The sequence below is a fragment of the Copidosoma floridanum genome, unplaced genomic scaffold (genome assembly GCF_036245765.1).
Source record: "Copidosoma floridanum isolate Cflo_tuat_1 unplaced genomic scaffold, Cflo_Japanese_pri ptg000021l, whole genome shotgun sequence".
Taxonomy (NCBI): Eukaryota; Metazoa; Arthropoda; class Insecta; order Hymenoptera; family Encyrtidae; genus Copidosoma; species Copidosoma floridanum.
This window is the reverse complement of record NW_028321898.1, coordinates 16711581-16728780: the sequence shown is the minus strand read 5'-3', so window position 1 is coordinate 16728780 and position 17200 is coordinate 16711581. Positions and strand designations below refer to the sequence as shown.

The window sequence follows — 17200 nt, the reverse complement described above, 5'->3', positions numbered from 1 at the left end:
ATGATGACTCGTATGACAGATGGGATGACTGATAAGTTGGTTGGTGACGTGCTCGAGAAAGATCGTGAAGTTGGGTGGTGGTCGATGAAGTTGAGGTCGATGGAAGGTTGGACGATGGAGAGAGAGAGAGATAATGTAGAGCAAGCGAACGGTGTCGAGGTGACAGGGGGGGGGGGCGTGCAGGAAAGGAAAAAATGACGAGCTAGTGTGATGATGACAAAAGCGGTTTCGAGGAAAGGATTGATTTTAGGAAAAGGGGGACAGCATGAATAAGAGATGAAAGGGTTATGAAGTATGTGAGTATGAATAAGAGATTGACGGATGAGCGAATGAATTGACGGTTTGTTGCAGAGGATGTTAAGATGTAGCACGCAAATGCAGTTAGTGGCGAATGCGGAAGCTGATAAAGCGTGGGTGATGGACTAATTAGGTGAAGAGAGGTGTAAGAGAATGTCGATTCTATGAGTGAAGATGAAGATAGAAGGAAAAAATATAAGAGAGACTTAAGTTTCAATGACGATGTCCTTAGTCCTGGGGCTCGATGACAGCGGCGAAATCTCCTGCAGACGGTACAAACTGTAAGCGGTAAAACAAGCACTAAGCGAGATGTTAACGATGTTTCCAATTCGGCGTGTCAGACAAGAGAGAGCGTGCAACGGAAAAAGTAAAACTGTCAAGTCCTGAAGCCCCGCCCCTACCACCACCGTACTGACGGGACACGAGCCAATCAGCGGCGGGTGCAGGCGCGCGCAAGGCTCTAGGGGAAATTAGAGTGTGTTCGACTCTGAGTATCATGCGATTCCGCTCCAATTCCGTCCCTCGACGGAACAGGCTCCCCCCGTTGCGAGAGTATGCGAGCAAAATTGTCGTGTTTATGTGTGTGATGTGTAGTCGTGTGATGTGTATACACGGTGCAATGTTACATGGATTCCAGTAAAGGGCACAAATCGGTGATATTTCTTTCGTAGACTCCTGTTTTGGTTTTCAATTTGACGACTCTGATGACACCATCGCTTCCCGGGTGAACCTCTGTCACTACTCTTAGTGGCCAATGATTATTTGGATGATTTTTCTTAATTAGAATGACGACGGATCCGACCCTTATTTCACCTTTGCCTTCGAGCCACTTTGTTCGTTTTTGTAATTCATGGAGATATTCAGAATGCCAACGCTTCCAAAAGTCCTGCCACGCCTTCACAATGAATTTCCATGCGGGAAGTTGATTATCTGAAACGGAAGTCAAATCGTGATCAGGCAACATCGTGAGAGGACGGCCAATAAGAAAATGCGCGGGAGTAAGGGCGGCTGGGTCATTTGGATCGCTTGACATGGAGCTAATGGGACGCGAATTTAAGATTGATTCTATTTCGATGCAGAGGGTGTTAAGCTGTTCAAACGTCAGTATTTGCCTTCCTATAACTCGCTTTAAGTGATGCTTAAATGATTTAACGGCGGACTCCCATATCCCCCCAAAGTGTGGTGAAGCTGGTGGATTGAAGTGCCAAATGATGTTATGAGTTACGGCGTAATTGTTGATTTTATCGCAGAACGACTCTGAATGAATGAGATTATAAATTTCGCGCAACTCGTTGTTCGCCCCGACAAAATTAGAACCGTTATCTGAATAAACATGGGATGGAATTCCTCGACGTCCTATAAACCTTTTAAAGGCTTCTATAAACCCTTCGGTTGTCATATCGCTCGCTATCTCTATGTGGACTGATTTGGTGGGCATGCAAATAAACACACAACCATACGCTGGCAAAACTACTCGATTCCTGAACTTTTTCTCCTTTATGTTAATTGGACCAAAATAATCTACTCCTACGTGTTCAAAGACCGAAGCTTGTTGCACGCGCGCTTGGGGTAAATCGCTCATTTTCGCCTGTAGGGTCACGGGTCTATGTCTGATGCACGTAACGCAACGTCTAACAACACGCCTAACCTGATTCTTTCCATCTAGCAACCAAAAACGTTGACGAATTTTATACAACACCCCTTGAATTCCCGCATGCAACGACGAATGATGAACTTCGCTTATGATGAGGTCGGTTACGTGATGGTATGATGGCAGCAGTATCGGGTATTTCTGTCGGTCAGGGATTTTCGCACGTCGCAATCGGCCTCCTACTCGCAACAAGCCATTCGCATCTATAAAGGGGTCAAACGCGGCTAACTTCGTATTCTTCGTACTCCCCGTTTTCTCGATTTGAGTTATCTCCCTTTTGAATTGCTCTTGCTGTATAAGCCTTAGTAGTCGAATCTCTGCTCTGATTCTCTCAACAAGTGATGGTGGACCTTGAATTCGATCGGTTGAAAAACGCCAGCGGAGACAATACGATAAGGAATTGATTAACGCAAAATAAGATGACTGACGTTTGTAGAAAGGCTCGATTTGAGATGATTCCTGAAACGATGAATTTGAAACAACTGGCGTCACAGATTGCGAAGGTTCCACTGCCGACATCAAGCAAGTGGACGCCTTTAATCCAGGTAAACTGACAACAATGCTTCTCTCTGAGTTGGGCCACTCTTTCTCTGAACGGTACAACCAAGGCATTCTATTGGTCCATTCCCTGTTCCTAAGGAATTCAGCCGGATTCTGGCCTCTAGATAGGACATCGGCAAAGTTGTTTCTGCTAGTCACATGACGCCACTCAACTGATGCAGCTAGCTCTTGAATTTCAGCTACCCGATTTCCTTCGAAGACCTTAAGAGCCTGGGGTGATTTCTTGATCCACTGCAGCACGATTTCGGAATCTGACCAAAATACCACCTTCTTTATCAAAAAATGAAAGGATTCTCTGCACTCCTTGAACAACCGAACCAGCGTTAACGCACCGCACAATTCAAGCCGGGGAATTGTTGTTTGTTTGACTGGAGCGACGCGAGATTTGGAACAAGCCAACCGAACTAGAACCTGTCCAGACCTATCTACTGATCGAACGTACAAGCAAGCCCCATATCCTCGCTGACTCGCGTCACAAAACCCATGCAATTCAATTGTCACTGCCTGTTGTAAGAGAAGGTGTCTTGGAAATGAAACCGCATCCAACAATTTAATCTGCTCTGCAAACGTGGTCCACGTAGTATAAAGTTCCTGGGGCACCGATTCGTCCCAACTGACCTTTGCCTTCCAACATTCCTGCATAATTAGCTTTGCTGTAAATACTACCGGCCCTAACAATCCTAAGGGATCAAAAATTTTTGCGATTTCAGATAGAATGACTCGTTTAGTGACGGTTCGGGGCATTTCTATTTGTTTTACTATATATGAAAAGCAGTCTGATTGGGAATCCCAAGATATACCTAAAGTTTTAACTATCGGATCCCCCTCTGTTAAGCTATCCATTCTTAAGACCCTCCCCTCTGAATCGTCAAGTGCGTGAGCGTGATTGGAAGCCCATTTTCTGATAGAAAAACCCCCGCTAGCTAATAATTGAATCAACTCATCCCTGATCTGCAAAATCTCCTGTAACGAATTTGCTCCAGTAAGTAGATCATCTACATAAAAATCCCGCTTCAAGATAACATTAGCCCTAGGGAACCTTGCCTTTTCATCCTCTGCTAACTGATGAATCGTCCTAATTGCTAGAAAAGGAGCAGACGACACTCCAAAAGTAACCGTGTTCAGCTCGTAAGTCTCAATTCTACCCTGATGTACCCATAGAATTCGTTGGTAGGACCGGTCCCGGGGATCTACTAAAATCTGCCTATACATTTTCTCTATGTCCGCAGTAATGACGTAAGTATGAGCACGAAACCTAAGGAGGTGGTTGAAGAGTTTCGGTTGAATTGTAGGGCCCACCATGAGCACGTCATTCAGCGAGAGATTTTTATCGGTCTTGGAAGACGCATTGAAGACTACGCGAGTCCTTGTTGTAATACTAGATGGTTTGACAACGGCATGGTGGGGCATACAATATCCCCCGGCACCCTTATCTTTTATCAATGTCATGTTACCTGAGTCTATATATTCTTGCATAACCTTAGTGTATTCGAGTTGAAGATTGGGGTTCGTTTTAAATCGGTGTCGCATAGCCTGCAATTGTCAAAACGCTTTCGACCGTGAATCTCCGAGTTGAGGATCTACTTCTCTGAAGGGTAACCTAACCATGTATCTGCCGCTTGGAGTACGCTTAACATTTTTGACATAATGTTCTTCGCATGCTTTCTCCTCAGAGGAATACGCCAATCTACTTCCAATCTCCTCCAATTCCCAAAACCTGGTCAATTGTGTGTCCAACTCCACTATACTGCAGGTAGCTTCGGCCTCGCTGTCTGGATTCGTTCCCCCTACAATAACCCAACCTAACTGTGTTTTCTGGAGGTAGACGTCGTATTGATCTCGAGACAAATGGACCTGGCCAATGGACAAAAAGGACAAGGTTTCTCCTGAGCCTTTAAGAATGTCAACTGGACGGGGAATATGGAATTGGGGATCAGCCAATCGGATTCCTTTGGGAAGATCAACTATCTCTCGTGGAAATGGTTCACTTGGGATCGCACTAGTTATAATTGGAACGACAAGACAATCTAATACCCTATGAAATTCATTAAGACGCGAATGGATCTCGATTTGAATGCTACCCTTCGAGCTAATGCCAGCACCCCCGAATCCCTTGATGGGCATCGCCTGATTCTGCACTGGAAGTCGTAACCGTTGAACGAATTTTTCGGTTGTGAAGTGGTTTGTTGAGCAGGTGTCTAGCAAAGCACGACCCTCGATGAACTTCCCTCGATTCGATTTGACATGAACAACAGCACTCATTAACAATTGACATGTACGAGCTCGGGAAACAGCGCTAAGTACGTCAAAATCTAGTCACGCCGATGACGCACCACCTCCGCCATTACTCGCTAGACTTCCGGTGGACTGGGCTGGATTTTGGGACGATCTTGGATCTGTGTGGAGCAAAGTGTTGTGATATCGATCGCAGCGTTTACAATGACCTAACGTACATTTACCCCCGTGGGATCGCAAACAATTGAAACACAATCGGTGAGACCTGACGAAATCCCAACGACCTTGGACTGGCAAGTTATTGAACGCTGGACATCGAAACAATGAATGCTGCTCGTTACACTGGATACAAGACGTCTCAGACCTTGTTACTAAGACGCGTCCACCGTCGTTCGTCTTTCGCGCCTTTCGTGTCTCGGAGTCCTGCTTGGCCATCGATTTCCCAGCTGTTGACTCACTGCCCCGTGGAACGTCAGTCTCCATGGTGTAAAGCCTGGACACAACTCCATCTATAAACCTATAAAATTGGTCAAGAGTTGGAAGCTCGTCTACCCCTAGTGAATCCTCCCACTTTTGCTTAATAGAAGGGGGCAAAGCTCTCTCTAACAACCTAACAATCATACGTGGAGACTCCTGCACACCTAACGATTCGAGAGTATTCAAATGCTGCTTGACATCATCCACCATCTTCGAGAGATCCTTGGACGTAGCGGATTGAAGAGGACCAATATCAAGAATGGCGTCGAGATGCTTTGATACCAGAATACGTTTTCGCTCGTACGACTCGATGAGTGTTTTCCAAGCGACGCTGTAATTTCTCTCACTAACGTCATAAATCGCAACCTTCTTCAACGCCTCACCCTGTAACGTGTTCTTTAAATACATGAAATTAACGAGATCATCTATATCATTACGCATGTGGATCATAGTGTGGAACGAGTTCTTGTAAGACAGCCATTCTTCGTGGCCACCACTAAACTTAGGGAGCTCTGCTACCGGGAGCTTTAAGAGCTGTTGCTTCTCGATAAAAGTCGAATGACCCATAGGGACTCCTACATTGGACGCTCCGATGCCTCCGTTTCCCATTCGTGCAATCCTTCCCGCAAGATTATAATAATCCTGAGAGACGTCTGCCCAGCCCTTCGCTTCTACAGCCCTTCCCTGTTCTACACTCATCGCGTCTGTCAGATCTTCAATCGCTTGAAACCTCCTAGTCAAATCTTCTAGTCTCAACTTCGCATTCGTGCTATCTACATTGCCCTCCGTGATCAACTTGTCTAAACCCTTGAGCCGAAACGTAAACAGATTGATCTTGACCACTACTTCTGACTGCCCCTGTTTGGTCTCCTTACCGTCGTTGGTCATGGTTATAAGTTGAATCCCACATTACAGGGTTTCCTTCCAATAAGTCAATGACGACTATACCCTATTCTTACACGACTAAAACGCTTGACGCAAATAAAAGGATCCTGTTGATCGGGAACGCTCAATCAAATCTAATATGGAACGCAATTTTTATGAAGGGATATGAAATCAAGTGTCACAAGTTAAAAATCTAAACAAATGACCCAAAAAAACTTAAATCGACTAAGCAGCGCAAAAGGGGGGCTTAAATTATACTCACGCACTGACACTTATTATTATAATTTACCGGTTTAGGCAAGAAGAGACAAAATAAAGGTCACTTAGCTGTAGAACTTGAAAAATGTAGACAGGCTGCGGCCGCTGGGAGAGAGGTGTCCGGTGAAGCGATGATGTTTTGCCAACGAAGAGATGATCTTGCAGCTTGACGATGAGTGATGAGAATGATGCAGCGTGAATTCTACCTCACAGGAGGCACCAAATTGTTGCGTGGAGACACAGCCGATCCAACATGGATTGCCTGGTCCAAATTCAAAAGAGTGAGATATAGATATAAGGGGGGGGGGCTTTGTACTGTATAGAGGGTTTGTTTAAGTTCAATTAAAAAAAATAATACAAAAAAAACAAATAGTGATTAAATTTAAGCAAAATTAAAAGGAGAGGAAGGTTAACACAATTAAGAACAACTAATTAATGGGAAAAAGCCTATGGCATAAAAAACCCAGATTTATTAAATCAACTTGGGGTGCATACAATTGAAGAACAGATTAAACTAACAATAACACTGACAACTGGAACGGTGATAAGCGTGTGTTGTGTTGATGCGTGAATGTGTAAGTGTGTGCGGGAGGATCTGGTGGTAACGACTCCCAGTGTGTGAATGCGAGGCGAGTGAATGAGGAGTGATCTCCTCTGCGAACCGGCGGGCCCTGTACGGTCGCACGAGTCAGCGCGAAGCTGGTGAAAGCGGGCCGACGCCCGGAAGTCGAAATTGACTACCACCTGCGGTAGTTGCGATGACGGTTGTTATGAGTAGCGTGTTCGGGTGGGGACCCTGATTCCGGAACGAGAATCGGAATGAAGGGGACGAGATATGGAGTGATGATGACGGGATGACAATGTGCACTGAATAAGGTGTAATAGATGTATGATATGTACGATATGTAGTGACAAGGTTAAATGCAGATGGATGGAGCGAAGACGATGTTAAGATGATGCTACGTGCATACAGAGATGCGAGATCAACGATGATGACTCGTATGACAGATGGGATGACTGATAAGTTGGTTGGTGACGTGCTCGAGAAAGATCGTGAAGTTGGGTGGTGGTCGATGAAGTTAAGGTCGATGGAAGGTTGGACGATGGAGAGAGAGAGAGATAATGTAGAGCAAGCGAACGGTGTCGAGGTGACAGGGGGGGGGCGTGCAGGAAAGGAAAAAATGACGAGCTAGTGTGATGATGACAAAAGCGGTTTCGAGGAAAGAAGGATTGATTTTAGGAAAAGGGGGACAGCATGAATAAGAGATGAAAGGGTTATGAAGTATGTGAGTATGAATAAGAGATTGACGGATGAGCGAATGAATTGACGGTTTGTTGCAGAGGATGTTAAGATGTAGCACGCAAATGCAGTTAGTGGCGAATGCGGAAGCTGATAAAGCGTGGGTGATGGACTAATTAGGTGAAGAGAGGTGTAAGAGAATGTCGATTCTATGAGTGAAGATGAAGATAGAAGGAAAAAATATAAGAGAGACTTAAGTTTCAATGACGATGTCCTTAGTCCTGGGGCTCGATGACAGCGGCGAAATCTCCTGCAGACGGTACAAACTGTAAGCGGTAAAACAAGCACTAAGCGAGATGTTAACGATGTTTCCAATTCGGCGTGTCAGACAAGAGAGAGCGTGCAACGGAAAAAGTAAAACTGTCAAGTCCTGAAGCCCCGCCCCTACCACCACCGTACTGACGGGACACGAGCCAATCAGCGGCGGGTGCAGGCGCGCGCAAGGCTCTAGGGGAAATTAGAGTGTGTTCGACTCTGAGTATCATGCGATTCCGCTCCAATTCCGTCCCTCGACGGAACAGATCCTCTTTAGAGAAATGTTGTATACATGCCAAAACACCTGACATTCAAAGCTCACTGAAGAAAAATGGAAAGCATTGATTGAAAAATTTTAAAATATTGTTAAAGTACGATCTTAGACGAATATTTTGATATCTTGTAGTGTCAAAAAAATAAAAGTAATAGTTAACACACAGTTAAAGTGTAAGAAAACGCGGTTTCTGGAATTTTATACAATTTTTCACTCGAGTTCTATAGGATTAAGGTATATACAGCCAATTGGTTCTATTGTTAAAAATATGCCACAGAATTTTTAAGGTTCCACCCTCGGAAGGCTAAGTAAGAACATAAAACTCCATAATAAACCTTGGTGGGACCACAGACTCAGAAGGCTACAGGAACCCCCCTGGTGCCGGACTAAATGGTACAGTTCTCCTACCTTAGGCGTTTTGAGTGGCTGATGTGCTCTTGGTACAAAAAATAGGATTAACCACATAAGCGCTATTGATCCGCGACTATCTTACGCCCCTTGGGCCACAAAATAGCCCCGGAAACGATGGCAATTATCCGACGAGAACTACTATTTCATCGGATAAGTGCCATCGTCTCTGGGTTTATTTTGAGGACGTAATGCAGGCACGGAGCGATGGCACTTACGTCTCGAATCCTACTTTTCCTACCGAGGGCACACTAACCTCTCAAAAATGCCCAAGGTAAAAAAATTGTTGTTTTACTACGTAAGTTAATCACTTACATTAACATTATAGAACCTACATTCCAACAAATTCTTAGGTGAACAAGTGAGTCTGTGATCAAGACTTACAAGAGTTTGAAAGGTTCGAAATAAGTGTGCTGATGCGAGTAAACACTATTAATAATTATACCATAGTAATTACAAAAAATGCGATACACTTGTAATATTAATACCAATGTATCTGTGTAATCTCAGACTACCTAAGTCAACAACAAATATAAATACTAACTATATACGCAGTATAGGGGCCTATGCCATGCGAGTGATTGTACATGACATGAGCTGTTCGATAGCACGCAACCCAACCAACGAATGCTCATATGGTGTTAAGTAGACCGACAGGTCTGTGTCCAAGTATCTGCTTGGTAGAACAGCCCCAGTACTGCTACGTGTCTTCCAGAAGACCAAGCTGCGCACCTTCAACGCCATAATCAAGAGCATCATCACCTACGCGATCCCTACGTGGGGCGCTGCAAAGGAAAACCGACTAAAGAACATCCAAGACCCTTTCATGAAGATACTGAGGTCGGTCCTGGGTATTCCGTGGTACATCAGGAATACTCAAATCTGTAAGGAGTTCAATATCGTCCCTCCAATACAAGCAGCCCCTGCCCTCGTGACTAGAATCTGCACCGCCATTACGGACCACCCAAACCCCACCATCACCGCACTAGCAAACATCCAACCCGGTCGGTTCGACCTTATAAGACATCCATGCGCTCTCGTTCAGAACCCTGAGGATCCCCGGAATACTCTAGGTCTTCAATCCCCCATGCTTCCTTCGGATGCATCTCCATAATCCGCCGAAACTCGCGACTTCAACTTTCGCACGCTCCCATCAGGAGCACCCATTCTGCCCACCGTATCCTCTACGGCCTTAAACACTAACAATATTTACACCAAACACAAGTACGCTCCCATTCACTCAATACACAGCGGACTCACACAAACACACTTAAACACTCACACACTCACATCACACACATATACAATTACACAAAATTAAATTTCCTCCAACTCTATTCCGGCGCAAGGCAATTTTCGAGCTTCGCCCTTTTCGCGTAAGTGCCCCTCCTCTCATCCCTTTGAGAGCGGGCCTCCGAAATTCTCCGTTATTTTCCTTTTTCCCTCTTCTTTTATGCCCTTTTGTCTTCTAGGGGAGTGGTCTTACGGACCTGTCCCATGCGGGGAGGTTAGTTTTTAGTCGGTAGGCACACCGGGTGAATTCGACACTACTGCCGGAATAGCCGGGGTGTCTCTAAAGATTTTCCCCTCCTCGCTCCTTCAAAAAAAAAAAAAAAAAAAAAAAAAAAAAGTACTGCTACGTGTTCAATACTGTCAGGAGAAGAATAAAAGAAGGACCAGAAACAACTTGTAACTCCTCGTGTAACAAAACAACGTTACATTTATTCAAGGCGTGTATTTAAGTAGGACTGTCGGTGCGGCAGTAAGAAAACGCTCTCTGGTGGGAGAGGGGCGATTTCCCCTACTCTACATTCTGCTGAGACGAGGTTCCCACATACTCTTCCCCCAGTAAACGCCAAAAACGAATATTTTTACAGAAGATAGGGTTTATAGACGTTTTGATACAAAATATATATGTATGTAAAGAGCCATCTCTGTGCATCATCGATCCAACTACGCAAAGGTGTACTGCTTCGACATATATATAACTATAGGATGGGCTTCTCACGATAATAGCGCTGCCGATCATACTGACCTCAGGAGTCGAGCAATGTGCACCAAAATTAAAATGCTATTTTTACTATAGGTCAGATAATAAAATAGCAATAACAATGCCAATAACAATGGTAATAATTATAATAATAACAACAAATAAGATGAAATGACTTCAGTGCCTATTAATTAATATAAAACAAGCAGTACTGAAACTCTTTATTATTACAAATATTTTGGATTTTTGGGAGACGATATTTCATTTGTTTCAGAGGAAATCACCCATACATATATATATGTCATGGTTCAGTATAGAATAAATCTTTACGCAAGCCTTGACTCATACCCATACCTTCCCAGTAAGGCCATAAGCTCTCATGCAAGCTCTGACTCATTCGCATTCTTGCACGAAGCCACAACCCTCACACAAGCTTTGACTCATGCACGTCCCTTTCCAAAACCATGAACCTTCATGCAAGCTTTGACTCAGTCACATTCCTGCACGTTCTTTCCAAGAAGCTGCAAGCCCTTGCACAGGCTCTGACTCATTCGCATTCCCTTCGCCATACCCATATCCCTAGAGCCTGCACACAAGCCGACTAGAGGACGACGAATAAGTTCGACCCTAGAGATAGCGTCAGCGGCCACTTTGTCTAATTCCAGAAAATGTTTAATTTGAGTAGAGAATTGGGAGATAAAACCTAGCTGATGTCGCTGGTGGGACGAAGCTTTGTCAGCTTTTTGCCTAAAAGCATGGACCGAGGGTTTATGGTCTGTAGCTTCTATAAAATTTCTACCTTCTAAAAAGTACCTGAAATATTTTATTGACTCGAAAACAGCTGTCGGCTTTCTATCATAGGCACTATAATTTTTCTGCGCAGAGTTAAACTGATGCAAAAAAGCAAGGGGTTTCCAATCCCCATCGATGAGTTGCTCGAGAGTAGCACCCATAGAAAAATCCGACGTATCTGTCACTAATCGAGTTTAAACATCCTGAGTGGATGAATTAGCTGCAGCTTTTTGTCATGACAAGCGTTAACGAGATTGTTTTTGGTATTCTCGAAGGCCTGAACAGCTTTTGGTAACCAATCGATGGCTCTCAGGTCATTATTTTTAGAGTTTTGTGTGTAAACGAAGAGAGGAGCTTGTACAGAAGTGGCCTCGGGAAGGCCTTCAAATAGAACTTTTGAAATACTGTACGAAACTTATTCAGAAAGTTATCTTTAAAACCTCATACTTAAAATAACTGGTTTTAATTTCTACAAAAACATGAAAAGCATTTTTACAAAAAAGTCGATTCGATACAAAATTTTTTTTTAGTACATGTCATTCAACAGTTATACATTTTTGTGGTAATGAATTTTTTCGTCTTTTTTTTCTTCTTTTCATGTGGAAGTCTTCAATAAATCCACATTTATTGTTTTCTTATTTTTTCAATCGCCTTCCTTTTTTTTTTTTTCTTTCGCCAAAGCTTGCTGCTTATATAAATATTTAATTTTTTTTTTTCTCTCTCGGCCTAGAAGTTTTAGTTCTTCCTCTTTAAATGACATCCGCACCCTCAGAATAAGTAAATTTTTATCTTCTTCAGACCATGTCTCATAATTTTTAGACAATGGTAGTGGTGATAAAATCTGTTGTTGTGGTGTTGCATTTTCTACTACTACACTTGCTGTTATCGGTAACGTCGGTAATAAGGGTGATGGAGATCTATTTAATTCACTATTTCTGCTTAATTCAAGTAATTTTCTCCAATCTGGCTGAGAAAGCCACCATGATATTGACGGTGAAACTTGTACTTGCATACCTAATGACTGCATTGGCATATCTAAAACAATGAAGTCCAAAATAAGATAATTTTCATATCTTACATGTTGAAAAAAAAGAAAAAAAGATCTGTTACTGCTGATGTTGATATGTCAAACATTTCAACACAATGTATAACGAGAATAAAAAGACTTATTTATGTAGCCTTTTGACGTATATTTTACTACAACGAATAATGACGTTCATCTTATTAGCTTATTCTCTTACCATCTCAAATAGCCGTGAAACTCGTTGCCGCAGATACTCGATTGTCATAACATTTTTTTTGGACTTATTCTACGAGAGGGAAGGGTAACCATACTTTATTTTTCCTTACCCTCGCCTGTAATCCATATTTATATCTTATCTTTGAGAGAGAAAGAAACGGGCTACTATACCTGTTTTTCTTTTTGGCTATCACCCACGTTCTTTCTCTTCACCCTATAACTTAATCCTCAAAATTGTAAAAAAATGAGATAGAAAATAAGCGTTTTTTCGTATAACATATTAAAGTTATAAACTAAGTGGGATAGTGTGATTTGTGTGAAGGTCATAAGTTGCATATCAGAGGAAATTTATTTTGAAAGTATTTAAAAAAAATTTTTTTTTTTATTTGAGCCGTAAACTTATACCTAATTAATGGACACATTAAAATAGTAGTAATGAATGATGAAAAATGCTACATTGATTTTATGTGAGTCTCCAGTCTATTGATGTGAATACTGCAAGATATCTTATGTGCTTCTAGACGATCTAAAAGATTTTTGGACATACCTTGGCTCAAACTAATACTTTCATGATCTCAGCGAGTTAACAAGAATTATATTAAAATTAAAATTGATTAAAATAAAATTTTTTTGCAACGTAACTGATTTTGATACATCGTCAATGTTAGCAAGACAGAAACTTTTTAGATGGTTGATATATTATTTGCCATTTTTAGACATTCATAAATATATTATTGATGTATAATTAGGGTATTACAAATTAATGATGTGAACAGAAGTACTACATTTAATGAAATAGAAAAATGTATGAAAATAGAAACGTTGTCTAATATTATCGACGTATGTTAGAAATTGGTGTTAGTTTTTTTAAAAAGCTTCTTCCCAGTCACAATTGTGGATTCCTGTAAAATTTCATATGACAGCAACGATTGGTAGGAAGTCTGAACGGGTCTTGTCTGAGATGACCAGCAGAAGAAACAGACACTAATATTTTGCCGACATACTTCTGCTGGTAAAAGATTTTATAGCCCTCTAGGGACTCATTAATTACACTTCATTCCTTATATTCCTTTTTTGAAAAGAATATGACTGTTATAAGATAAGGCTTTATTTTAAAGTTACAAGCATAGTATTTTTAATCGTAAAAAATACTGATTGCTTCCATGGTACTTATACCTATACATAATACCTATATACACTTTCAAGGTTTCTTTTGTTAAAAGGCATAACAAACTTGTTAATTACATCATTCTATTGAAATCATAAAAATTTGAAAAATATTGTAGCTAAAATGGCTGGAAAACATTATGGATAAAGGACACAAAAAAATGGTAAGTAATTGATTAAAGTTCTTATTTTTATACAAACATCAATGATATTTCATAAACTAGAAAGCTATATGTTAAAATACTTTTAAAACCTTACAAACCAAGGATCGAAAAAAAAATTGTTGAAAATACTGTCTTTATTGGTTCAACACAGAAACTTGCAAAAATGTCTATACCTTTTGTTTCAATAAAACGGGAATTAAGTGAAGGTCACGATTTAGAATAATAAAAATGGTCACGAAGTAAATTCATTTATATACATACGAAAAATTAACGGAAACATCGACCAGAGTATTCATGAAATATGATGTTAAAAACTTTCTGTATGAATATTTTCTACAGAGAAATGATTGATGTACAATCTATATTTATTCTATTCACCAGTTATGAAATAGTGAGGCCACCTATTTTCGCGAAGATCCACTTTCTCAGGAATTTAGACTCTATTTTTATTTTTACAGTTTTTCGTACAGAGCAATTAAATGTTCTTGTTTAAATTTTAAAGTCCACTATAAATGTACTTATGTTGAACATTATTAAGCTACTGCAAACGAGAGCATAAGCATTTAAAAAATGTATAGGTGTACTACTACTAGGCTGCCACGACAGGGCTGTTTGGGTGTGCTGCCTTTTGTTTGTGCTTGCTGATAAAAGATCCTTATATACGACACGCCTAAAGAAATTTAACCAAAATAGTTATTTACGTAACAAGTGCGGAAAAGACGATTTCCCGCACGAGTAGTGATTGACTCACACGAGTGGCCGGAGTTGACTGGAGCGAGTGCCAGTTAAGCACACGAGTGCGTAGCACGAATGTGATTGCAAGGCACGTGTTACCGTCTCCGGCCACGAGTGCGGGAAATCGCCCCGCACGAGTTGCGTACAAGTTTTTTCGCAATGTGTGAGGAAAATAGTAACCAAATAGGTATGAATTTTGATTTCCAGTGTGTAGCAAAATTTTTTCCGGTGTGTGGCAAAACCTTTTTCCACACACTGTGCGACAAAAACCTTTGCCACACACCTTTTCCGCACACTGTGCGGAAAAACCTTTGCCGCACACTATGTGGAAAAATCGATTTTCCACACTAATACCATTTCGGAAAACACCCATTTTCCACACACTATTGCGAAATAGTAGTTTTCCTACGAGTTTAAAAAGTCTCTATTTGCGAACCGAGAGGTTTGCGGCCCGAGCCGAAGGCGAGGTCCGTAACGAGGTTCGTAAAGGAGACTTTTCGAACGAGTATCGGAAAACTGCTTTTTTGCCCAAGGAAGTACCAGCCTCCCAAAACCACCCGAGGGCGGAAAAGTAATTAATGGAACAATATTGTTGTAGATCATCAATCTAATTGGAGCTCTATCACGTTCGAGTTACAGTAGTTCTGAAATATTTTTAGTTAATAACTCTTACTTACCATTGAAACATGAAACGAAAGGCTACAGTTATCGTCAGACTGAAAGGAATGTTTTGTCCAAGGAAACTACCTGTATGTATAAGATTCATTAAATTTAGTATTTGTTAATGTTTTAGAAAACATTTAGAGTTAAAAACTTGCTACTTTTTTGCATATGAACCCACAATTTGTTAAATTTACCAAGAAAAAGATGGTGATGTAAGTCATTTTCAGTTTTTATTAAAAAAAAACTCCGAAAACGTAATTTTAATAATTATAGTAGCTAAGTAAATTAACACGTTTAAATTATAATTATTAAAAATTTTGTATTGTAGACTGATAAACCAGTATTCGATGGAAGATGAAGTTTTGGTTTTAAATATATCTAGCTTTTAGTTTACATTTGAATTAAAATTTATGATTCTCTACGCAAACTTATAATCTCCGATAATTCGTTTCATATTTAAGTGACAATAGTAATAGGATGGATAGTAAAACTGTCTTCGTTATTGAGGGATTCCCTTTTTCAGTGCATGGTTTTAATTATCTTTGTGAGACTGCTACATTTTTTGAAAATACAACTGATTATCCTGTGGATTTAATAGGAAATCTCTTGCAAACAAGTAAAGTTATAAAATCATTTTTTTGGAGCTGATTTGGTAACTCTAAAGTATAGTTTATAATATCATTAGAACATTCCAAACGTAAGTAAATCTTCCTTTTTTACATACGTTATGATTTTGGCTTAATCAATCAAAAACATTGTTTATGGAACAAACAGCTTTTTTTCGAAAAAAAATTTTCATTTATTATTCCCATTGAAATAAATAAGTAACGCACTTGTAAAATAACACAAAAATCGCGAAACAAATAAGAATTGATATTCAATACCTCGTGTTACGCTTGGTATTTTTTACTCCGATTCCACAACTCTTCAGCTGTAAAACATCTAATTTTAACCTTAAAAATGCTTTGACTCTTTTATCTTGAAACTAAACAACCATATTATTCTTAGTTTGGGAATTATTTATCAAAAGATATAACAATGCAGTAGAAGAATAACTCTCACATGAGACTTTATGTTACATCTTAGTGACCCTTAGATCTCGAACTTCATATTTTTATAATTGCATTATCTTAAACTACATATCTTCTTGCTTCAAAATTATTAAGTGAAGTCACCCTTTACTACAACATCGAGGTAATCCTACGTAGAACTACAACTGAAAGTTTTTTTTTTAAAGTTATTACTGTTTAACATTGAACTTTTATTACCTTTTAACAACAAATTAAATTTTTCTGAATGCTACAGCTGAGTCAAATAAAAACTAGTAATAAGATTGTTACTGTATGTTTCTGTCTTTATTTATTTCTTTGCAATTAATAGCTGATAGTTCGTTTCAGTTTACTTTTTCATCTATATTGTTATTCCCATGTATACGTTCTAATCGACCGACAAACACAGAGGGTTACGAAGCCGCAGGTACGAAGTACGGGAGTAGTTGATAGTGCTATCTCCGGGGCCGTTTTTCTCCTCCTGTCTTTTTAGAGAGATAAATGGGGGCTACGCAGTGTTCGATTAGTGTTTCGAACACGGGTGTGTAGCCATTTTGGAGCGTATATACGACGTTTTCCTGTTCTTTCTTGTTTTTCGGTTACCATACTCATCCGACATAGCAACGCGTTATTTTGTCTAACTTTTTTAGAGCCCTTTCAGCTATTAGAGAGTTAAGAGGTGTCTCTAATTTATAAATATTTTCCGTCTAAATAAACTGAACATTTGTTATAAAGCTTGTTTTGATTTTACATCTTTTGATTTTATATCTTGACTCCCATGCATGCTAGGATAACTTTT

At 40.4% G+C, this 17200-nt stretch overlaps 3 protein-coding genes across 3 annotated transcripts; all 3 read right to left on the bottom strand.

Annotated features, from left to right (window-relative positions):
* Positions 1–919: 919 nt before the first annotated feature.
* On the bottom strand, positions 920–3958 carry LOC149374150 (uncharacterized). Its single transcript, XM_089594754.1, has one exon. The coding sequence runs from the start codon at positions 3956–3958 to the stop codon at positions 920–922; it is 3039 nt and encodes a 1012-aa protein (XP_089450880.1).
* A 93-nt stretch (positions 3959–4051) lies between these two features.
* Positions 4052–4771, bottom strand: LOC149374149 (uncharacterized). The gene has a single exon (XM_089594753.1). It carries the CDS (start codon positions 4769–4771, stop codon positions 4052–4054), a length of 720 nt encoding a protein of 239 aa, XP_089450879.1.
* A 54-nt stretch (positions 4772–4825) lies between these two features.
* On the bottom strand, positions 4826–6109 carry LOC149374148 (uncharacterized). The gene has a single exon (XM_089594752.1). The coding sequence runs from the start codon at positions 6107–6109 to the stop codon at positions 4826–4828; it is 1284 nt and encodes a 427-aa protein (XP_089450878.1).
* Positions 6110–17200: the final 11091 nt, after the last annotated feature.

Excerpts from the sequence above, each read along its gene's own strand:
- LOC149374149 (XM_089594753.1), bottom strand. The coding sequence starts at position 4,771 with ATGAGTGCTGTTGTTCATGTCAAATCGAATCGAGGGAAGTTCATCGAG.
- LOC149374150 (XM_089594754.1), bottom strand. The coding sequence starts at position 3,958 with ATGACATTGATAAAAGATAAGGGTGCCGGGGGATATTGTATGCCCCAC.
- LOC149374148 (XM_089594752.1), bottom strand. The coding sequence starts at position 6,109 with ATGACCAACGACGGTAAGGAGACCAAACAGGGGCAGTCAGAAGTAGTG.